A 25,031-nucleotide genomic window follows, 5' to 3' on the forward strand; every position below is an offset into this window, starting at 1 on the left:
TCCTGTGATCTTGATTTTATTAATTCTACAATATTATCTAATCAGTTCAGCTAACCTCTTACATACGCAGGCACTGGATGGCTCTTCAAAAGTTTAAAAGTTTCTCATTCTCATAACCACTGCCCCCAAATTAAAATTTATGAAGAAAGTCAACCGAAGAGGAAAAAACCCCAGCAGCTTCAAGAGAGAATCCAAACAACCAAAATAGGGCTGAAGAATATAATTAGTCATTTGTCCTTCTCCCTGTTACAGGAAATTTTAATGAGAAAAAGTAATTTAGAGAGTTTTAGTCATATACATCAATTAAACAATTTTCAAATAACAATGGCAAGATAGGGCCATGACAATTCTCTTTATAGTTCTTCATTTTTAAAAGCCATTGAAAAGAGAGTTCAGATGTACAAAAGATATACAGTTCTCTCTGGATTTTTCATGTTACTTTATTTAGGGTTGAAGAAAGAGCCAAAGGCTCTCTGATGATGTCTTGATAGAATGGAGTTAGTTTCTTTTTTAAAAACTGGTCCTCAGAAAGTATGGCCTGAGAAGTACTGATCGATACACAAAACTTTTTCCCTAAGCACACTTGTTTAGTGCACAATCACTAATTAGGGTCCTCCCATGTGCATCTCAGAAACTTGAGTGAAAAGGGGCCTTAGAGATGATCTAACTTAAACTGCTGTGAAGATAAAAGTCCCTTCAGTAACACTCCTCTTAAGGGATAAGGAGCTCAGCATCTACCCCAGTGAGTGTCTTCATCCAGAAGTGGTCACTCCTATTTAAAAAAAAAATTTCCCCCCCAGTTTTACTGAGATATAATTGAGATAGACTGTTTAATTTTAAGGTGTACAATGTAATGATGTGATACAGGTATATATTGTGAAATGATTATCACGGTAAGTTTGGTTAAAACCCATCACCTTACATTATTTACAAATTTTTTCATTGTAACACTTCTGTATTTTTAAGGCAGTTTTGCTTATAACACAGTTCTTCATTAGTAACCAAACATGTTCCTTTCTGTATTTTCAATTCACGGATCCTTATTTTACTTTCTAGAATTAACAGAGTAAGTCTATCCCTTTTTTTTTTTAAATTGTAGCCCTTGAAATATATAAAGACAGATATATACTTAATTACAACTTGAAACTCTAAGCACAAGGAATTTATATATCATAATATCTTTGATCCTCATGACAATCTTTATCAACTAGGTATTTTATATCCATTATATAAGTGAGGAAGCTGAGAAAGTGAGAAATTTGATCTAAGCTAGTTAAGTGGCAGGTTTTGAATCTGCATCTATTTGACTCCAAAGGTTGAGAGGAAGAGAAAAAAGACTCTTATTTATGCCTATCAAATAAACCTAACAAGGTTAATTCACCAGGCATGACAATCCTACAGAAGCCCTGCTGGCTGTTACTTATCACTACTTCCCTTAGGAAACACATATTGTTGAAAAATAATTTAGTCTAAATATTGCCTAACACCAACCTTGTGTGAAATGGACTTTGATTCGCAAAATCAGCTTTCCTTTTTAAAGAATAAGAACAATTTTTGCCCACTTCTCACTAAGTTTTTCTTTTCTTTTCTTTTGTTCTTCACAATGCCTTAAGCAATGTTCCCAAACTTCTCTGATGTTATCACCTGGGGAACTGTTAAAAACACAAATTCACAGGTTCTATCTCAGACCCACTGAATCAGGATCTCCAGAGGAGGGACCTGGGAAAGTATTTTTTAGTTTCTTTTTCTTAACTTCTTATTTGGGAGTAATTTCAAATTTATTAAATGTTGCAAAATAAAAATAGTACAAAGATCCTCACATAGGCTTTATCCAAAATTCACCTAATGTTAGCATTTCCTCCTATTTGCCTTATCATTTGTTCTGTTTCTGTAACACACACACAACTTTTTTGTGAACCATTTAAGGATATATTACATGTCATGGTCCTTTACCCCCAAATACTCCAGTGTATATTTCCTAAGACTAGGAATATTCTCTTCCACAATCATAGTGCTGTTATCAATTTCATAATTCACTTTGATATATTTCATCTAATCTAGTCTACCATTCACATTTTAAATTTGCCAGTTGATCTAATATTATCCTTTGTAGCATTTCCCCCGATCTAGTACAGGATACAGTCTAGGATGAGATATTACAATTAGCTATCACATCTCTTTAATCTTCTCTATCTGGAACATTTTCCACAGCCATTCTTTCTCTTTTATTATACCAACATTTTAAAAGAATACAGTCTCATTCCTACTTTTTTATTACAACTTCCTCATTTTATGTTTGTCTGATGCTTCCTCATAATTGGAATACTGCATAAATAATGCTGTGTCCTTCTCTGGGTGCCCCGCAGGAACACCCCATAAAGTTGTGCTTGATTTCTCCACTGTATACCTTTATTTTTCTAAACTAAAAGCAGTCTGAGAGGATACACTTTAAGACCATGCAAATATTGTTTCTCATCAAAAAATCTGTCCTCATTTTAGCATCCACTGATGATTCTTGCCCAGTCCTCTCCCCTACCTGATCCTACCATGACGGCTGCAAAATCAGACTTTCCAACTCCAGCATTCCTTCCACATTTATTAGTAGGCCCTTGGCATCCTACTGAAGCAAAGGACCTCCCTTCTTCCCAATTTGTTTATTTATCATTGATAAGGACTTACACATTTTTCAATGATTTAGAATTCCTTAGTACATTATCCTTATTATAATTCTACAAAAGTACTATTAGTAATTCCTTACAATAAGTAATAATTACTTAATTATTTTGGTGCTCAAATTGTTCCAGATTTGGTCAGTGGGATACGCTTCTTTAATTTGACTATTATGTCCTTGTGTCTTGCTTCATCATTCTTTGGAGCATTTTTCTACCTTCTGTCAAAACAAATTCTTCCAGCTTTGACTTGGACCTATCCTGTCCCAGCCCTGGAATCAGCCATTTTTCCAAGGAACTCTACTTTTTCTTAGTGGAGAATAACAATGCTAGAGGCAAAGATCTGGGTGCTAGGTATGCTCACTGGACTGGGGTGTCTGCTTCTTGGCCCTTTCAGTGGACAGAGGTAGGAAATATATGCATATATATATATACTTCTGTGCTTAAGCATATACGCTTAAATATATAGATGTTATCTACATACACTGGCTTATTTTCAAAATAATAAATTCACATTAATACCCTCAATTCCAATGCCCCTCATGGGGTTCTTTTTTTGCCCGCATTTTTAATGAGCACCACAAGTGACTGTTCTAATTAGGGATGTTTGGGATACATTGCTGAAGATTGCTGGTGAATCTCAGACACCATTCTCAGTGCTTTTCCATGAAATTCAACTGGATCAAAAAACCAACTAATTTAAAACACTGGGTGTTCTTCCATTTCATTTATCTTAACGATCAGTTCCCTTTTCCTACTGAATATCTGGTTTATTCAGTTCCATTCTGAGGAAAATTATCTTTGACTATAAGAGCAAACTAAAAAGTGATCACTTTCTCAGTCATCATTCACCAATGGCCAGAGGTCTGAGTCTGGCACTTTGCTCTTTTTAGTTTTTCTGGATATTAACGCCAACTTAAAGTTTTTAAAAAGCACTTATTACTTTTGGGGGACATGACTCAGCACATTTTAGCCTTGAAGATTCAGGATACCGTTTTAGGAGTACTACCAACCACATGTGCATGTGCGTGGTGTGTGTGTATGTGTGTATAGTAATATGCTCTCAGCCCTTCTCTTTCCTTTCCCCCCCCTCACCGGTTTACTTGCAATACTATAGTTCAGTGTTCTAACCTTTAGAGCATATCTAATGATGCCCATTGTTCACTATAAAGGAGTATGAACGTGGAAATTATTAAGTGTTCTACTTCACCGACTAGGCCTTCCTTTTTGGTTAGAATTAAGCCCAGAATAGCAATTCTCCTTGTAGTTTCTTTTACTGTTTGTTCTCAATCAGATCAAGGCAGATCTTGCCCAATACTGGTATATGGCAATGAGGGGATATAGAAAGAGGAATGAAGAAAAATCCTAAGGGGATGGTAGTTGGAAGAGAAGGAATTTTCTGTGGCAACTAACCAAACATATTTCTGTCGATATGTAAAAGATATCCTGGATTAAGTTAGGGAATGACTCTGAATGAACAAAATCAGCAACGGACTGGCTTGGAGTAGCACAGAGCAGCAGAGCCGCTCTATTGGTAATTGCTCCTTGTACTAGTTTCTTTACCTTCAAATGAAGATACTAATCATATCTACTTCATAGGGTAAGGATTAAACAAGTTAATACATGTTAGGTAATTAATGTGGTTATTCCCATGAAACAAAATTCTTTTTCTGTTACCAATAAAGTGACAAATTGCATTGGTAGAGACTCCCTCATCCCTCTGAATAAACTATCTCCCTTCACCTACCCTCCCCATCTGCCCCCCTTTAGGGTTATCTTTGTGATGCATGAGCAAAATTACCATTTGAAAACTACAAAAATCCACTATAGAAATGACACAATAAAAGCAAGTCTTTTATATACAAAAACACTTGAAGGACATTTCTAAGTGTTTACAACTCTTTTGTGGGACTTCCCTGATGGTCCAGTGGTCAAGAATCTGCCTTCCAATGCAGGGGACATGGGTTCGACCCCTGGTCTGGGCAACTAAGCCTGCATGCTCTAGAGCCTGCGTGCCACAACTAGAGAGCCCACACGCCACAACGAAGAGCCCGTGTGACACAATGAAAGATCCTGCATGCCGCAACCAAGACCTGACACAGCCAAATGAATATTTTTTAAAAAGCTCTTTTGTGAGGATAATACTTATAGATATTACTAATCAGACTTATGAAAACTGTTATTTTTCAAAGAGCTATTTTCTAACCAACTTCTCACTTCCAAGGTTACCCATTTTATTAAGTGTCCCAATGTGCAGTTTAAGACTTCAAATGCACTATGAAATACAGGCTATTTATAGATTAATGGATTCCTATAATTTCTCACTTGCTTGTAAAAAAAGAACATAAAATGTTAAAATTCAGGACACATGTTATCACTCAAAAAATACCCAACAGCAATAAGATAATCATGATACTTACTTCATCTCTATAAAGTGGGCTAGTATAATACATTATATCCATTGCACTGCTATTTAACATATCCCTTAAACCTCGCACTTTGTCTGGAGTAATGGAATCAACAGTGTCTACAAGTTAAAAAAAAAATTAAACTTAGAGAAGATTCATTTTAGGGAAAGAATAAACTGTGAAAAAAGTTACATTCCTTGAAATAACTGCTTTAAATTAACATTTATATATTCAAGACTAGCTTTGAATCTAATGAACCTTACCTTCTTGAAATTTTACTATATGTAAATTTTAAAATAATGATGAAGGGTATTTACCTACCGCAAACATCACTGCACTCATTAGTGCTGAAAGGTTAAAAAACATTTCCTCTAAATCAGGAACAAGCTAAGGATATCTACTTTTTTTTTTATAATTAAAAAAATTTTTATTGAGGTTCAGTTGATATACAATATTATATAAGTTCCAGGTGTACAAACAGTAATTCACAATTTTTAAAGGTTATATTCCATTTTCAGTTATAAAATATTGGCTATAGTCCTAGTGTTGAACAATATATCCTTGTAGCTTTTTTATTTTATATGCAGTAGTTTGTACTTCTCAATCCCCCATTTCCTCTATCTTCTCCCTCCCCCCGGTAACCACTAGTTTATTCTCTGTGAGTCTGTTTCTTTTCTGTTATATTCTCTAGTTTGCTTTGTTTTTTAGATTCCACATATAAGTGATAACATACAGTGTTTGTCTTTGTATGATTTATTTCACTTAGCATAATACCCTCCAAGTCCATCCATGTCATTGCAAATGGCAAAATTTCATTCTTCTTTTATGGCTGAGTAGTATTCCATTGTGTATGTATATATATGACATCTTCTTTATCCATTCATCTGTTGATGGACACTTAGGTTACTTCCACACCTTCACTATTATAAATACGTAATGCTGCTATCAACATTGGGGTGTGTGTAACTTTTCAAATTACTGTTTTCGTTTTTTTCGGATATATACTCAGGAGTGGAATTGCTGGGTCATATGGTAGCTCTATTTTTAGTTTTTTGAGGAACCTCTGTACTGTTTTCTAGGGCTGCACCAATTTACATTCCCACCATCAGCGTATGAAGGTTCCCTTTTCTCCACATCCTCTCCAACATTTGTTATTTGTGTCCTTTTTGATGATAACCATTCTGACAGGTGTGAGGTAATAGCTCACCGTGGTTTTAATCTGCATTTCTCTAGTTAATAATGTTGAGCATCTTATTTGCCTGTTGGCCATTTGTGCATCTTCTTTGGAAAAACGTCTATTCAGGTCTTCTGCCCATTTTAATTGGGTTGTTTATTTTTCTTGATGTCGAGCTATATGAGGTATTAGATATTAACCCCTTATTGGTCATATCATTTGCAAATATTTTCTCCCATTCCAGAGTGTTCCACCTATGTTTTCTTCTAGTTTTGTGGGTTTACATAGGTCTTTAATCCATTTTGAGTTTATTTTTGTATATTGTATTAAAGAAAATTCTAATTTCACTCTTTTACATGTAACTCTCTGGTTTTCCTGGCACCACTCATTGAAGAAACTGTGTTTTCCCCATTGTATATTCTTGTCTCCTTTGTTGTAGATTAATTGACGATAGTGCATGGGTTTATTTATGTTCCATTGATCTATGTGTTGGTTTTTGTGCCAGTACCCTACTGTTCTGATGACTGCAGCTTCATAGTATAGTCTGAAGTCAGGGAGTGTGATTCCTCTAGCTCTGTTCTTCTTTCTCAAGATTGTTTTGGCTATGCAGGGTCTTCTGTTTCCATACACATTTTAAAATTATTTGTTCTAGTTCTGTGAAAAATGCCCTTGGTATTTTGATAGGGAATTGCACCGAATCTGTAGATTGCCTTGGGTAGTATGGTCATTTTAACAATATTAATTCTTCCAATCCATGAACATAGTATATCTTTCCATCTGTTGGTGTCATCTTCAATTTCTTTCATTGGTCTTATAGTTTTCTGAGAACAGGTCTTTTACCTCCTTAGGTAGGTTTATTCCTAGGTACTTTACTCTTTTTGATGTAATGGTAAATGGGATTGTTTCCTTAATTTCTCTTTTTTGACAGTTTGTTGTTAGTGTATAGAAGTGCAACAGTTTTCTGAATATTATTTTGTACCCTGCAACTTTACTGAATTCATTGATGAGCTCTAGCAGTTTTATGGTGGTGTCCTTAGGATTGTCTAGGTATAGTATCACAACATCTGCAAACAGTGACAGTTTTACTTCTTCCTTTCCAGTGTGGATTCCTTTTATTTCTCTTTCTTATCTGATTGCTGCGGCTAGGACTTCCAATACTCTGCTGAATAAAAGTGGTGAAAGTGAGCATTCTTGTCTTGTTCCTGATCTTAGAGGAAATGCTTTAAGTTTTTCACCACTGAGCATGATGTTAGCTGTGGACTTGTCATATATGGCCATATATGTTGAGGTATGTTCCCTCTATGCCTATTTCCTGGTGAGTTTTTATCATAGGATGTTTACTATTTGAACAAATGTTCTACCTGAAGTCTTAGCCAGTGCAACACTATACGAAAAAGAAATAATAGTTTTAAGAAATGGAAAAGATCTGTTTTCATTTGCAGGTCATGTGATTGTCTACACAGAATATACAAAAGAATCTACAGAAAAATTACTAGAACTCTCAGTTTTAAGGCATGTAGTTTTGCATAACTACCACCATGATCAGGACACAAAACTGTTCCATCACCCTAAAAAAACTCCCACATGCTGCCCTTTAGAACTCAACTCCCCACCTCCAAACCTGGCAGCCACTGATCTGTTCTCTATCCCTATAGTTTTGTCTTTTGCAGTACGTCATATAAATGGAAGCATAAATTATATGACCTTTGGGTTTCACCTCTGTGATGTTGTGATATAAGAAATACATATTTCGTCCTTGTCCCTGGTTCTGACACAGGGTTCCAAAAATCCTTTTAAGTTCCTGAGTGATAGGGTGAAAGGAATGTCTTCTGTAATTCATAATGAGCCTCTGCCAATCCTAACTAAGTATATGCTAATGAGCTGACTCTTAAAGAATGCGGGCTGGTTGCCAGAGGAACCAATTTTGAACTTTCTGTCCCATTCACCAACCTCTGGGAAGGGGAGAGGGGCTGGAGGTTAAGTTCAATTGCCAATAGCCAATGATTTAATCAATTATGCCTACATGATGGAACCTCCATAAAAACCCTAAACAACAGGGTTTGAAGGGCTTCTAGGTTGTTGAACAAATGGAAGTACTAGAAGCATTGTGCACTTGAAGAGGACATGAAATCTCTGCATCCCTTCCCCATACATTGCCCTATGTAGCTCTTCATCTGGTTGTTCACCTGTATCCTCTGTAATAGTCTTTAAACTAATAAATGTAATTTAAACCAGTAAATGTAAGTACAGCTGATCCTTGAACAACATGGGTTTGAATTCTGTGGATCCTCTTATATGCAGATTTTTTTCAATAAATACATACTACAGTACTAGACCATCTGTGGTTGGCTGCATCTGCAGATGGGGAACTGTGAATACAGGGTTGGACTATAAGTTTATACTTGGATTTTTGACTGGGGCTGAGGGGGATGTTGGTGCCCTTAATGTCTGTTCAAAGGTCAACTGTAAATGTTTCCCTGAATTTTGTGAGTTGTTCTAGTAAATTACTGAAGCTCAGGAGGGGGTCGTGGGACTCCCCCCCCCCCCCCATTTATAGTCAGTCACAACTACAGGGGACAATCTGGAACTTGTGATTGGCATCTGAAGTGGGCAAAAGTCTCATGAGACTGAGACCTTAATCTGTCTATACTATCTCTGAGCAGTTAGTGTCAGAAATGAATTAAATTGTAGGACACCCCACTGATGTCCACCAAGAACTAAAGAATTGGCTGGTGTGGGAAAATCCCCAACATATTTGGTGTCAGAAGTGTTGAGAAGAGAGAGAAACAGTGGTGTTCTCCCTTTAGCTTCTTTCACTCAGCATGCCTTCAAGATTCCATTGCAGTAGTTTAAACCTAACAGAAAATTACAGACGTAGGGGTTTTATTAAATGTTAATTCATCCAAGTTATCTATTGATACATTCCTGAGCAGCCTAAAATATTTATCTGGGTGAATGGAAAAAGCTCAAAAGATAATGTTACTACACCAGAACTTTACATATGAGCTGTTGCTGCTGAGAAGTCTTCTTTGTTCACAATCTTTTTTTGCTGTTGTTGTTAAATGCATTACAACTTTGATGTCACTTTGGTTTATAAGCTATAACTGACATTCCTAACTGACTATGAGACAGAATCACAGACTAGGAAGAAACTTTGGAAATCATCCAGGGAGGCAGTTCAGATGAACAAGGGCTCTGGTATCGTGCAGACCTAGATTTTTGCCTGCCATTCTTCATTAAATTCACATTTTACTGAGTTTCAGTTTCCCTATATATATATATATATTTTTTTTTTTTTTGTGGTACGCGGGCCTCTCACTGTTGTGGCCTCTCCCGTTGCGGAGCACAGGCTCCGGACACGCAGGTCAGAAGCCATGGCTCACGGGCCCAGCCGCTCCGCGGCATGTGGGATCTTCCCGGACCGGGGCACGAACCCGTGTCCCCTGCATCGGCAGGCGGACTCTCAACCACTGAGCCACCAGGGAAGCCCTTCCTATTTTTAAAAGAGAAAATAAAAGTAGGTATTTCATAGATTTGTGAGAAAATTAAATGAGATACTCCAAGTAAAATGAACTACAGAGTGCCAGGCACATAGTAAAAGCTCAACAAACAGCAGCTGCTACAATATTCAGTACAACTCTCTCATCTTTCAGATTATGTAAATAATCAATGTAAACATTCTATTTTTATGGTCTTAATATTCAAAGGACAAAACTTTGTGTAAAGAAAGATGCATATATTATATAATTTCTCTATGTCAGATTATAATTCACCAGCCCAAGGAATGCAGGAACAACAATAAAACAAAAGGCCTGAAGGCTTCCCTGGTGGCGCAGTGGTTGAGAGTCCGCCTGCCAATGCAGGGAACACGGGTTCGTGCCCCGGTCCTGGAGGATCCCACATGCCACGGAGCAGCTGGATCCATGAGCCATGGCCGCTGAGCCTGCGTGTCCGGAGCCTATGCTCCACAATGGGAGAGGCCACAGCAGTGAGAGGCCCACGTACCACAAAAAAAAAAAAAAAAGGCCTGAGATTTTTATCTTCCAAATATAAGGGAAGAAAATTATTAGGAAGAAAATGTAAGCTTATATAAAACTGTGGACAAGAAATGTTTTAAAAGCATTGACGGGTCACTTCTCTGTCAAAAACTTTAGAAAACATTTTGTTCCCTTCACTTGTCTCTCTCCTTCCCCCCATCCACAGAGGGCATGCATAAAAACTGTGTTATCTGTGAAATCTATACAGTGGTCCAAAACGACATAAGTTGATGTAATTATTTTTTTTAAATCAATGGATTTTATTTTCTTAAATAATCTAGAACAAAGAGTATAACTCAAGACAAATAAATTAAAGACACTTCATTCCCAATGAGCAACACTTTGTTGCCTGACTAAATCATTTAATTTTTAAACAAAATGTACCTCCATCCAGAGTAAGTTTTGACCGCCACTCAACAGGCAGAAATTCAACATGTGTTGCATGGTTGGAAAAATGCCTTTCTTCTATTTTTCTTGCAGCCTCTCTCATCCTAAAAAAACCAAACCAAAACAAAACTTTATCAGAGTAACTTCCCCTATGTATTTACATGGTATAAAATGTCTTTAATCATAACACTTCCACTTGCTTATAACTTTGTCCAATTATGTTTCAATTATTGCTACACTGTTCAACAGTTTGTAATACTAGGACACCTTCATTTCAAAACTATTTTCCTAAATTTGCCATCTATGATTTCAAATATTACAAGCTTCAATATTATATTCTAAATAATTATATGTATAAATCTTTAGAAGAGAGAATAGTATAATAAAATACACCAGCTCCAAATATTAGCACATCGTGACCTGTTATTTCATCTATTCCTCCACTTGCTCTCCCCACTCCAGAATTGTTGGCTCTTATGCTAACTTGACATTTAATTTTTCTGAGGAAGTCCCAAACTGTTTTCTAAAGCAGCTGTGCTATTTTACAATCCCATCAGCAACATATGAGGGTCCTAATTTTTCCACATCCTTGCTAATACTTGCTATTTCCCATCTTTTTGATGAGTCATCCTAGTCGTCAGCATGAAGTGGTATGTCTCTGGTTTTGAATTGCATTTCCTTAATGACGAATAATACTGAGCATCCTTTTATGTGCTTATGGGCCATCTATATATTTTTTTTTTTTTTTTTTTTTTTTTTTTTTTTTGCAGTATGCAGGCCTCTTACTGTTGTGGCCTCTCCCGTTGCGGAGCACAGGCTCCGGACGCGCAGGCTCAGCGGCCATGGCTCACGGGCCTAGCCGCTCCGCGGCATGTGGGATCTTCCCGGACCGGGGCACGAACCCGTGTCCCCTGCATCGGCAGGCGGACTCAACCACTGCGCCACCAGGGAAGCCCCATCTATATATTTTATTTGGATAACTGTTTATTCAAATCCTTCACTCATTTAAAAAATTGGGTTATTTATTTTATTATTGAATTTGTAGGTGTTCTTTATATATGTTAGATGCTAGACCCTATCAGATTTATGATTTGCAAATGTTTTCTACCATTTTGTGGGTTGTCTTTACTTACTTGATAGTGTTCTTTGAAGAACTAAAGTTTTAAATTCTGACAAAGCCCAATTTATCTTTTTTTTCCTTAGTGGCTTTTACTTTTACTTTTAGTGTTATATATCAGAAACCATTGCCTAACCCAAGGCAATGGTTGTAAATCACAAAGATTTACTCCTATATTTCCTAAGAGTTTTATAGTTTTAGCTTTTATATTTAGGTCTTTGATTCACTCTGAATTAATTTTTGTATGTGGTGTAAGGTAGGGGTTTCACTTCATTCTTTTGCATGGGGATATCCCGGTGTCCTAGCACCATTTGTTAAAAGGCTATTCTTTCCTGATTGCATTATTTTGGCATTCGTGTTGAAAATCAACTGAACTCTCAATTCTATTCCATTGATCTAGGTCTATCTACACACCAGCCAGTACCACAATGTCTTGATTACTATAGCTTTGTAGCAAATTATGAAATTGGGAAGGGTAAGTCATCCATCTTTATTCTTTTTCAAGATTGTTTTGGCTATTCTGGGTCCCCTGCATTTACACGTGAATTTTAGGATCAGCCTGTCAATTTCTGAAAAAATGATAGGTGAAATTTTAATAGGGATTGTGGTGAAATTTGTAGATCCATTTAGGAAGTACTGGCATCTTAACAACACTAAATCTTCAAATCCTCAAATGTGGGTTGCCTTTTCCATTTATTTAAGTCTTCTTTAATTTCTTTCAATGGTGTATTATAGTTTTCAGTGTAGAAATCTTACACTTCTTTTGTTAAACTTATTCCTAGGTATGTTATCCTTTTTGATGCTATAGGAAGTGGAAATGCTTTAATTTTCATTGCTAGTGTAGAAATACAATTGATTTTTTTGGCCACACTGCACGGCTTGTGGGATCTTTTTTTTTTTTAATTTTATTTAAAAAATTTAAATAAAATTAAAAAAAAATTTAAATAAAATTGGCTGCATTTGGTCTTTGTTGCTGCACACAGGCTTTCCCTAGTTGCAGCAAGTGGGGGCTACTCTTCGTTGTGGTGCGCGGGCTTCTCATTGCAGTGGCTTCTCTTGTTGTGGAGCACAGGCTCCAGGTGCACAGGCTTCAGTAGTTGTGGCTCATGGGTTCTAGAGCACAGGCTCAGTAGTTGTGGCACATGGGCTTAGTTCCTCTGTGGCATGTGGGATCTTCCCAGACCAGGGCTCGAACCTGTGTACCCTGCATTGGCAGGCGGATTCTTAACCATGTGCCAGCAGGGAAGCCCTCCTCTATTTTTAGAAGTTCTTTATATTTAGAGATATTAACTGTTTATCTGTGATACAAGATGCAAATGGATTTTCTCAGTTTGTCTTATTTCTTTTTTTTTTGCCATATGGCTTTTTTGGGATTATATATTTATCAATATTTTCCCTTAAGGTCTCTGGATCAAGTTATAGTTAGGACAGTTTTCTCTATTACTAAGGTACATAAGAATTCAAACTCCCCTCAATCCTACCTTTTAAATCCATAGTATCTGTAGGGTTTCATTTCTTAGGTTCAAATGTGACCCCACTGAAATTTATCTTAGTGTGAAAAATGGGCCCAATTTAACTTTTTTCCATATGGCTGCCTAGCTATCCCAACACACTATTTGTTAAAAGTCTATCTTTCTCCATTTCTAGTATATTTTTATTTTTAAAATTATTTGTTTATTTATTTATGGCTGTGTTGGGTCTTCATTGCTACACAGGCTTTCTCTAGTTGCAGCGAGCGGGGGTTACTCTTCGTTGTGTTGTGTGGAGCGCACAGGCTTAGCTGCTCTGAGGCATGTGGGATCCTCCCAGACCAGGGATTGAATCCGTGTCCCCTGCATTGGCAGGTGGATTCCTAACCACTGCGCCTCCGGGGAAGTCCTTCTAGTATGTTTTTAAAGCATTATTTACAATATGATTATATTTTATTGATTATCTACCACCAAATTTGCCATTTAAAAAGTCTATATAGATTCTAGGTTGTGAAAAAGAAAATCTGCTTCCATTAACATCACTGAAAATAAAGATGATAGCCAAAACTTCAAACTCTTTTATTACCACATTCTAAAAAGTTTTTTTTTTGCCATCTTTCAAGTATTCAGCTTTAACAAATTTGAACATACACAAGAAGGAATATATTTTAAGATTTCTAATATTATTCTATGCACTTATTCATTTTTGATGGCTATATAGTTCATATATATTTCACTATGATATAATAATCAGGAAGTGGTATGTGTGTTGCTGTCTGAATGTACAAAATAATAAAGAAGTTCATTTAGGCTAGTGGTTCTCAAACATGCATATACTTATTTTTTCCCCCCTCCAGGGGACAATGACAATGTCTGGAGACTTTTTTTTTCTTTGGAGACATTTCTGGTTGTCACAACTAGGGGTTCTATTTGCATCTAGTGGGTAGAGGTCAGGGATGCTGCTAAATATCTTACAATGTATAGGTTAGCCACCCATAGCAAAGAATTACCTGGTCGAAAATGTTAATAGTGATGAGGCTGAAGAACCCTGATTTTGACTTATAAACTCAAACACTACAGTTGTTTAAAATACTGTCCTCTTCTACAGTAAACTGAGACAATCCTCTACTCCACAGGATCACTATCATAGTTCTCAAATGGCCACATATGTAGATACTTTAGGCAAGCAGGTACGTCTACTGAATCACTTGGTTGTAATTAACTGGAGTGACACACACACACACACACACACAAAAGAGGGGCAAGGGGAAGGAAAGGAAAGAAAGATGAAAGAAGATAATCAGGGATGGAGGAAAAAAGGGAGGGACAGAGATAGAGATAGACAAATAGATAGGTAGCGAGACAGACAGAGAGAGCGGGAGAGAGAGAGCGCACACGCTATGTCCCTCCTATTGCCTTACTAAAAATAATAAAATCTGTTTCCTAAATATATAGGTCTTGACTACATGAGAAACACTGAGACCAAGGAGGGATGGAGGAAACAAGAAAAAGGAATGATTTAAAAATATTATCCTACAGCTCAGACTTAACCCATTACTGTGCAGCCATGCACAAACTCATGATTTCAGTTCTAAGCTTATTAAACTTCCATGTTCTCCCACTAGGCAGTGAATGTTTAGTTCATATTTTGAAAAAGGAAGGAAGAGATTAATAGCACCTGAGAATTACCGTTTAATTAAGGATCATTAAATAGCTCTGAAAAAAAAAGTCTTTATAATTCTTCTCAATTAGGAAAACAATCAATTGATAAACTAACTGGTTTTAAGAATATATATAATATATATATATTATATATAATATATATATATTATATATATATATGAAAGGAGGGCAATAGAAAATCATGCAAATAATATCCAAGATACATTTTTTTACACAAGAAAGCAATGTCTAGAGTGTATATAGTATGCTGCCTTATGAGTGAAAATAATCTGTATTTTGTCTAAAGAAACTCCAGAAGAATATAAGATAAATAACATTGCTTTGAGACACAAGGATGAGTGGCACTGGGGGAAGATGGAGACAGGAAAGGAGTCAGACGTTTTTCACTCTATACATTTTCCTATTTTGATTTGTGAACCATGTGAATGTATTTCCTATTCAAAAAATAAATCTTGTTGACATTCTTGTTTGCTGTGTCCTCCCAGTTTTTTCTGTACATATGGGTCTACACCAATTTATTTAAAAAATTATTTTGCTATCATTTTCAGTGAGGTTTTAGGAGGTAATAAGCTATGTGTTAAATCTGCCAGGCTTAACTAAGAGTCTCTTTTTACTCTTCTAAAATTGTAGCTTTAAAATTACTAATTTGTAAAGCAATTATAATCCAATAAAAATATTAAAAAATAAAATTACTAATTTATTCTATTAGATATATAAGTTCAGTAAAGATTTCCCTTGTAATAAAATGCCACAAAAAGTAAATCCAATTGTATTTAAAATACATTCATCCCTTTTAGTAAACCAATTCTGATATTCCTAGAAGTTGTCTATAAACTTTCTTTTCAACTCATTTAAATAATAAACATATTTTGCTGGAACAAAATTGATTAAATCCAGTTTGAATTCATTTGTACATTCACTAAAATAAGGTAAGAGGCGAAAATCTCTATTTCCAGGCCTCTGGGATATGATTTCAAGAGTTCCTCAGAGAACAGCAGGTTGCCAAAGAAGTGGAGTGTGGTAACCCCTTATTCTATGTTGCTCATTTCAACAGTAGTCTCACAAATGAAATCATAAGTACAAGCAAGCTTCAGAGTAGCAATGACAAGGATGAAGTTAATTTTACTTTCTTTAAAGTCCTGAACAACTAACTTAGGAATGGTAGAAAGCCAGGGAAGGGTAAGAAATCCTTTGAACTTTCCCATCTATTATTGAGCAGAATTCCTTTCTGTTTGAATATTTTCCATCAATTACTAATTTATGTGAGGAGTTTCCCATCAAATTAACCTGTCTCTGCAGAAATGATGGCCATCTTCTCTGTAGTGAACACTTTTTTTTGAGTCACCTTATATTTACTCATCCTACTTCCAATGGTAGCTCTTGATTTTTATCTGTGGCTCTACCTCTCCCTATGTTATGATGAAGTCAACTTCCATCTGATTCTAGGGTGATGACAAGTTTTGCAGATCAGATCATGGCCATGCATAGATTCAGGCAGTTGGAGGTGACATCACCAGTCACTGAAATGCATAGACTAGCAGGGACTTCTGGAAAAAAAGACTTTTCTTCTTGAACTCGAACACAAGATGATATAAACCACATCTGGAACCACAGGAGACGTCTGAAAATAGCTCAAAAATGAAGGCAAGTAGAACAGATAGCAACTGGATTCTGATGACTTGTTTGGCAAATCTTAGACTTGTCAGTTTTATGGGCTACTGAATCCTCCTTTTGAGTTAAGTTTTCCCTCACTTGCACCCAAAGAAATCAAACTGGTACCTTTCCAATTATCAATAGCTCCAGAGAGAACATGTTATTAAAACTACTTCTCAGGTTCCTTAGATAACCAAGCAAAAAATTAGTATCTTGACACAGAACATAATATAAATGTTGTGAGAAGTAATGTGCAAATCATCAGAAAATAAAATCAGAATCAGAGGGGAGAGATCTCTGTAATACAAGCTATGGAGATTGACAAGGATCAGGATGGCCTAGAAGCATCTGACAAAGATTTTTTTTCCAAATTAAACTGTATTTTTATTTTAATCCATGAGCTGGCATTAAGAGGTATTACAATAAAAAGTGAAACAGAACACTGTATTATTATAGAGATACTGCTGAGGACACAGTTCCTGGTATCACACAGTATTTGCTTTATAAGGACTCAAGAAATACACTTACTTGAAGCTTCAGAACCTGATAAACTGTGTTCTCAACAACTGATTTGTTCTCATCATATTATAAATCTGATAAGATTTTTCTTTATACTGGCTGCTAGCTCAGAGCCAAGTCTGTGGTGGTACCCTTAACTCTAAAATTTCCTTTTTACACAGTCCTAAACATTTTTGAAGCACAAATACAAACATCCCTCCCCCCAACAACATCTTAAAAATTTTTTATAATAAAGCTGAATATAAATAAACGCGGTAAATAACCGGCCTGGTGTGCTGGCAAAGCACCCACTGTTTCTTCTCCATGTAAAATTTAGAGTTCAATTTCCTCTGGTTGTAATTACTTGGACAAGTTAAGCTGCTGACTGGCAACTTAAACAATTCTTAGCTTTTTCATAATTATACAGTATTCTCAGTTTCTGCAATTCAGAGAGTAACATACAAACTTCAAACCAGACTTTTTTCTTGCTTTCAACCTCAGTTTAATGTAAACTAACAATATATTAAGTTAAAAAGGCTTTCTTAAACCTCTTCTCCATGTTATGGAGGAAAAAGAATCAAATAAATATCATCATCATCATCTAGATATAATCACTCTCAAAATCTGGTCCAGAAATTTACTCTACAACTTAAACAGATAGAATAGTTGGTACTGAAGAAGCATGTGGCATAACAATTAAACTCTATTATAGCCTGGACAAAAGTTTGGACTCCGACTAGATGGAGAATGTATTCATCAAAGAACTCACATGGCTGTATTTTTGATAATTCTTCCTTGGTCCATTTTCTGCCCAATGCCATGCACAACAAATACAATATGGGCAGTCTGTGATGGCTTGTCTTCTAATGTGGCTTCTTCTACATAACCTCTATGAAGTCTGGTCCCACTACTTGATGCTGTAGGAAAATTATGATTCTAAGTTTATTGTTTATTATAGAAATAGCATTTTCACAATATATTGAAAAAATAAAGAAAAGGAATACTATGAAAAAATTTCACTGGGTTGGGGGAGATAAAATTTGTAAGATAAGTATTGATCAGTTCTAATATAAACTGCTGAACTGGACATGACAGCGAAGCCAGAAACCATAAGGCAAAAGGAAAGAAAAAAGGATGAACTGAACACATAAAAATTAAAAACTTCTCTATAATGAATGTATCATGAAGCAAAGATAAATGACAAACTGGGAAAGTTTTTGCAAAATATGACACACAGTAATAAGTTAATTACATAAGCATACAAAAAGAACTTATCCATCAAAAAGTGAAATGAATCAACCAAATAGCAAAATGGGCTAAAGATGCTGATAAAGTAACTCACAAAACAAATACAACTGACTAATGAACATGTAAATATTCAAGCACATCTATTATCAAAGAATTAAAAATGGGACAGTAAAAAAATTATCAGACTTAGAAAAAATTTTTGAAAGATTTTTTGATAATGCATTCACCTCTTCCCCAAGTAACAGTCCCTCTTCTCTTTCTTTTAGTCGAACTTGTTTAAAGAGCTATCTATTCTCACTGCCTCCATTTCTTCAACTTCTACTTAAACTTCAACCCATGCCAATCTGGTTCTGTCCCAGCAATCCATCTAAGTCACCGATGACCTACATCTCACTAAATCCACTGAAAAATTTCCAGTCTTCATCTTTACTGACACTATATTTCAACTGTCATGTTTTATTTCACAGCACTGCCTCAGGTTTGACTGCTTTTGTGCTTTTAGAAGCAAAAAGTGTATTTATTAATCTTGCCAGACCATTCTAAATATATAATTATTCCTTAACGAACACATGTTAACTCAGTCACCTTATAAAGAGATTAACAGGGTAGTAACTGGCACTAAATTTAATACATACTTAAAAAATACTAAAAATAAAACCTGGATCATCTATTTTGAACATAAGAGAAAAAGTTAGATTCCCAACATTTTGACAAAGTCTAGTAATATTTAACAAATACCTTTAGAAAATCCCAGTTTTTGAGTAACTGTTCTTGCAATTTTAGATGTTGTTGCATCACTATAAAGATACACTTCATCCACACTGTGCCAGTCCACGTGGTTTCGACTCAACTTGAAACTATGAATAGCTGTTGCAAAAGGAAAAACTAATTTGAAGGTCTCCAAGACAAACTTCATTTGTGTGCAAATTGTAATACACAGATTTTTTGAATCAATATTTTAACTCAGTTCAATAAAAAACTACTTCATTGAAACATATATTGATGTGAAACAAGTAATGGATAGGGACTTTATAAGTTATTAAGCATGCTACAGGAAAAGGCAACCTGTTGGAACAACATGGAATAAACTGGCTTAACTACCATAATTTTAACCTCTATAGGAAATATGCTCTGATTATTAAAGAACTGCTTTCCCAGGTGATGTGGACGTTCCTTAGGACTAAGGGATATACACCTTCATGAAAGTTCTCAGTACATTTGACACAGAAATTTAAGTTTCATTTCTTCTGTTGATTTTATTTTTTGATCTGTGAAAATTTCACTCAGCACAAGACAAAACAAGACTCAGATGAAAAAAAAATTATCTTTAAACTGGGAAGGGAATCATCTAATTTATTAGAATATAAAGTATTTTTGGAACAGACACTAAAGCCAGTCATCACTGGATATTGCCCACCATAACAGAGCTCCAAGGTTGAAAGATCTTTTAACAAGAAATACATTTTTTCCTATTATGATGTTCAAATTAGTATGGTTATTTCATTTCTGTAACCGAGGTATGCTTGGTGAAAATGAGCTCTTAAAAAAAAAAAAAAGCAAACCTATATCCTTCAGAATACGCAAACTCTGTGAGGCAGGGACATACCTTGGTCATTTTGTATCACTAGCACCAAACACAGTCATAGCACAGTACTTGCCACATATCACAAATTTAGTAATGTTTGTGGAAGCAACAGTTAAGAAAATTGTCAAAACATGTCCACCAATTCACAGTTTGATGTCTTATTGACTGAAGGACTTTAACTTTTCCTCTTTATCTCTTGTATAGAGTTAAGAAAAACTCACATACCTCCAGAAAACAAGCCACCTTCAAATCACTATGCCTAATTTATTTTCTTAAAATCCTCTTTAGGCAAAAATATTATCTCCCATTATATATAAAGACATACAGGTACAAAGGGATTAAGTGACTTGCCACAAAGCTAGTTAGTGACAGAGTCCAACTCTCCTGATTTGAAGATGCTAACTATGAAAGGATGGAGTCCTGGTCAAGATCTAAGATCATAAGACATTTTTGTGAAAAGCTATTCCTTACTAGAATACATAGAAAAGCAAATCATTGCCAGGAAAATGTACTTCTGAGTTATGGTACAAATGCCACTTCAAAAATTTACGAAAAACCTATTTATATCTTACTTACCTGCCAGGACACATTACTAATATTGAACACAAGACCAAGATGCAATTAACATAACAAACATGAATAACATCTTCAGTTGCAAATAAAACACAAAACCAGTGTACAAACTCAGGTTTTAAATAAAAGAACTTTTCATAAATTAAAAAAAATCTTTTGCAAGAGTTTAATAATTATTTCCTTTTCTACTTCTATGTCTGATCCAAGTCAGTACTTTAAGCCTTTTAATCCAATGTTTCAAAACTACATTTTGTTAAAATAGTTTTGAGCAACATATGCTTAAAACATTAAAACTATAAGACCAAGTTAAGCCAACAAAATTTTGTTTCTCTCTAAACCTTTGTGTTGTCTTAAAGCATCTTAATATTGGCGAATATCCCATTATTGAACTATACACATTGCTTGCAAATGTTTACACCACTTATAATTAACACTAAGCAAAATAATACAATGGATACATTTCTAAAATACTAGTAATTTCTATGCTCTAAATACAACCGAATGCTATAAACACAACTGAAAGCTACAAGCCAGGAATATTAACTACATTGAGAAGTAAACCACAGTTACTGTACCTTGGGAACGCTTTCGTTTAAGACCTGCCGCATCTGTACTCTCCTTATATCCTCTCCATTTGAACAGAGAAGGGAGGGAGAAGGGAGGGAGGTGGTAGACAACTAAGAAAGCAAAAACACTGAGCTTCAAAGTAAATTTTAAATGAGGTTTGCCTTTTTGTTGTATTAACTTTAAAAAGTGAGTTGTATTTGACAAACATTATTCTAAATGCTTTATTTATATAATTCCTAATAAAAATCAGTGCAGCAAAATGTTAGTTTAATAATGTTTATCAAATATATGCTCTACTTTTACTGAAAGTAAAAAAGGCAAATGATATCTAAATTTATCAATTAAAGACAACTATGTGATCACCATTTTTAATGTCTTTGTATAGATGGAATAAAAAAAATAGAACATGGCATTTTTGTATGCATAAGAGATTTATAAACCACATCTTTACAATACTAAGGTTATTTACTCTCACCAAATTTGTGACTATGACACAGCCAACATCTGATGTGCAAATTGAAAATGCAATAAATAACCATCTAATGAAGCTTTCCTAAGAAGATACCACAGTATACGTTCCACTAGATGCTTTCCCTTACTGAAGTGTAAATAGAACCTTCCCACAGAACAAAATATTCTTTTCACAACTCTGTTCAAGTTGTTAAAATACTTTTAAAAACGAAACTTTTCCCCAAAAAAATTAAGTTGAAAGCTCTACTTTGAACTGACTTATTAGTGACAAAATAATGAAAGATTCGTTAGCAATAGAATGACAAAAAAAAGTCATTAGTAAAAATGTATGCTGTGACATCTTTTAAGTGTAAAACAGACAACAGAGTAAAGCAGACAACAGAGTAAAGCCAGACATAGACTTGGTATTTGGTAAATCAGTAGATAACCTTAAAGTCAACTCTTTCCCTGTCAAATATTGCTAGTTATATCTCAATAAATTTCTTTACATTTTAAATAAGCATTTATTTTAAAATCCACTTAGAACTGAATCTTAAAATCATTTTCTTTACCGTTCAGTTAATCACAGAATCTTTATGATTTAGCTTAAATTTATGTTCTAATACATTTGATTTTCATCCTCACTCCCTTCTACATTAATGTGACATTCAAAGGTTAAATACTGCTCAAATACAAAAATACTTAATTCCCGTTGTATAGTACTAGAAGTTAAAAAAGAAACCTGCTGTTATATACAGATAAGGTATATTTAAAGATATATGTGATAAAGGTAATTGAGAAATGCTTATGAGGCACTTAATAACTTTAACTGTATGTAATTAGATGACTATAAAAAAGTATAGACAAGAATTAAAAACTGGGTTGTAAAATCAGGATTATGAAAACATCTCATTGTCATAGGGGGTGGAAAATGACAACTAAAGTAATTTTCTTCACTGAACATGTTTCTTCTTTCATGTGCCTTCTGGTCAGTTACTGAGGAGTAGAGGTATCACTTGCAAGAAACATTTTCACACAAAAAAAATCCTTAGGAAAAAGCTAACATAACCAACTAGATCAAATTTGGCATAAACTTGAGACTGTACTGCTCAAACAAAACCTAGATTTTATAGTTCTACTAGTAAAACTAACATGAAACAATTCCACATTTACTAAAAAAGAACTAGTGGGAAACACATGGACCACCTGATCACACTTAAAATTACATAAACACTTTCTAAAAGTTAGTCAAGATACAAAAATGAAAGGCATTTTTTCCCCTAAAGGAATACTAATTTAAGGATTAACATAAAGCCAAACACCCCAATATACTAAAATCACAGAAACATATTTTTAAACTTTTCACTAAATTGGATAGACATGCTTCTTTACCTTCTTCTCATATTTCTTATTTTCACTTGAAACTCACTTGCTTTGTTACAACATCCTCTAGCACAGAAAGCTTAACTTTTTTTCAACCCAAAGCAAAGGATAAGTACCACCATAAGTACACTAGAGACAAAAAGGTTTACTATCATTCCAACAAGGATCACTAAAATAAAGTTTTAGTTAAGAATTCTTATATAGTGTTAGCAAAAGTATGCATAAACACAAAATGCAACTAAAATGCTAATGCTAACATTTAATAAAACTTTTCATTTATGTATTAAAGTCTTACAAAGCAATGAAAAAGATTTTAAGTACTAAAATACAGTCTTTTCAATAAATTTCTGTACTATAATTCATCTCTTAAAGAAATGTTCTTCATTATATAATTCTGAAAGCAGAGTATCAAAAAAGGGGGTTGCTGGGCTTCCCTGGTGGCGCAGTGGTTGAAAGCCCGCCTGCCGATGCAGGGGACACGGGTTCGTGCCCCGGTCCAGGAGGATCCCACATGCCTCGGAGCGGCTGGGCCCGTGAGCCATGGCCGCTGAGCCTGCGCGTCCGGAACCTGTGCTCCGCAATGGGGGAGGCCACAACAGTGAGAGGCCCGCATACCGCAAAAAAAAAAAGGGGGTTGCTGATGATATACTACTCCCTAGAATAGAATAACTCTATAACTTTTCCCTCTATAAAAGCTGGCAACCTAGGTAATCTCAACCGCAAGGGAAGTAGGCTTGCACATCTCAAACCTACCAACTATAATGAGAAAACTTCTGTCAATCTTCTTGGATCTCAGAGAAATTAAATTAAATACATTTATAAAAATTGATAACTAAAAGCTAGAAGGTGGGAGTCCTCTTAGTCACCAAAGAGAAAGGAAAAGAAAAGCCGATTAGAAAGGGTTAATATTCCTTCCCTCTCCCCACCCCGGCCCTCCCCCTTTTAGACTTTTAAAATGATATATTCACAGTTTGGGATATCCTTATCCAGCAATAGGATAGGCATATACACTACATGCCAAATTGTTAAATGCTGTAAATCCTTAGAGATCCACCAACACTTGTGCTGTCACAGCACCCCAAATTAGCTTGAACAGTAAAAAGTCCATTTTTTTTTCTTTTACTTTCAGCCTACCTGTGATTTTATATTGAATGTGACTCTACTATACAGCATACAGTTGGATCTTGCATTCCTAGCAAATCTGTCGATCTCCGTTTTTTAATTTAAGTGTTAGTTCACTTATATTTACTATAGTTTTGATATGGGTGAATTTAGGTCTACCATTTCCCATATATTTTCTTTGTTCTAGGTTTCTTGTTTCTCCTTTTGTTGTTTCTTTTGGATTAATTAAATATTTTTTACTATTTCAATTTCTCTACTGGCCTTAAGAAAAAACAAAACACCTTTTTATTGTGGAATAATTTTCAACCTACAGAAAAGTTGCAAAAATAGTACAGAGTTACCATAATATCTTTCACCCAGCTTCTCCTAATGTTAGCATAACTATAGTACAATTATCAAAACTAAGAAATTAACATTGGTATAATACTACCAACTAAAATATTGACTTTATTCCGATTTCTCCAGTTTTTCTATTAATGTCCTTTTCTGTCCTAGGATACAATCCAGGGTACCATGTTGTATTTTGTTGTTATGTTTCCTTAGTTTCCCCTAAACTACGACAAATTCCTCAGTCTTTCCTTGTCTTTCATGATCTTGACACTTAAAAATTTTTTTTCAGCTTTACTGAGGTACAACTGACAATATTATAAGACGTTGAAAGTGTATACTGTGTTGATTTGACATACATTGTGAAAGGATTCCCCCCATCTAGTTAAATATGACCTTGACACTTCTGAAGAATACTGGTAAAGTTACTTTGTAGAATGTCCCTCAATTTGAGTTTGTCTGATGTTTTCTCATAACTGGATTGAGGTTATGCATTTTTTGACCAGAGCAGGTGCAGAACTACCCATTTAGTTCAACCATTTTTTTTTTTTTACTGATTACTGCTTGCATAGATAAATTATAAAATGAGGGAAATACTACTCCAGTACTTTTAAGTATTTACAAAATTACTTATTTGAAGGCCTGGTTTTATTTGTATGATTCATCCCCAGTGAACTTCTA

General features: G+C 35.1%; 1 protein-coding gene across 9 annotated transcripts in view; it reads right to left on the minus strand.

Annotated features, from left to right (window-relative positions):
* Positions 1–25,031, minus strand: part of DDHD1 (DDHD domain containing 1) — a 90,495-nt gene that overhangs the window by 21,566 nt on the left and 43,898 nt on the right. For 6 of the 9 annotated variants that reach the window (XM_032623227.1, XM_032623226.1, XM_032623220.1 and 3 more), the window contains exons 3-7: positions 21,077–21,178; positions 19,082–19,210; positions 17,865–18,012; positions 10,673–10,779; positions 5,090–5,196 (exon numbers count right to left, since the gene is read on the minus strand). In XM_032623227.1, the coding sequence (XP_032479118.1) occupies positions 5,090–5,196; positions 10,673–10,779; positions 17,865–18,012; positions 19,082–19,210; positions 21,077–21,178 (593 nt within the window). The remainder of the gene's footprint in view (positions 1–5,089; positions 5,197–10,672; positions 10,780–17,864; positions 18,013–19,081; positions 19,211–21,076; positions 21,179–25,031) is intronic. The other 3 variants (XM_032623225.1, XM_032623222.1, XM_032623221.1) reach the window with 1 other exon arrangement.

Source organism: Phocoena sinus, chromosome 2 (genome assembly GCF_008692025.1).
Source record: "Phocoena sinus isolate mPhoSin1 chromosome 2, mPhoSin1.pri, whole genome shotgun sequence".
Classification (NCBI taxonomy): Eukaryota; Metazoa; Chordata; class Mammalia; order Artiodactyla; family Phocoenidae; genus Phocoena; species Phocoena sinus.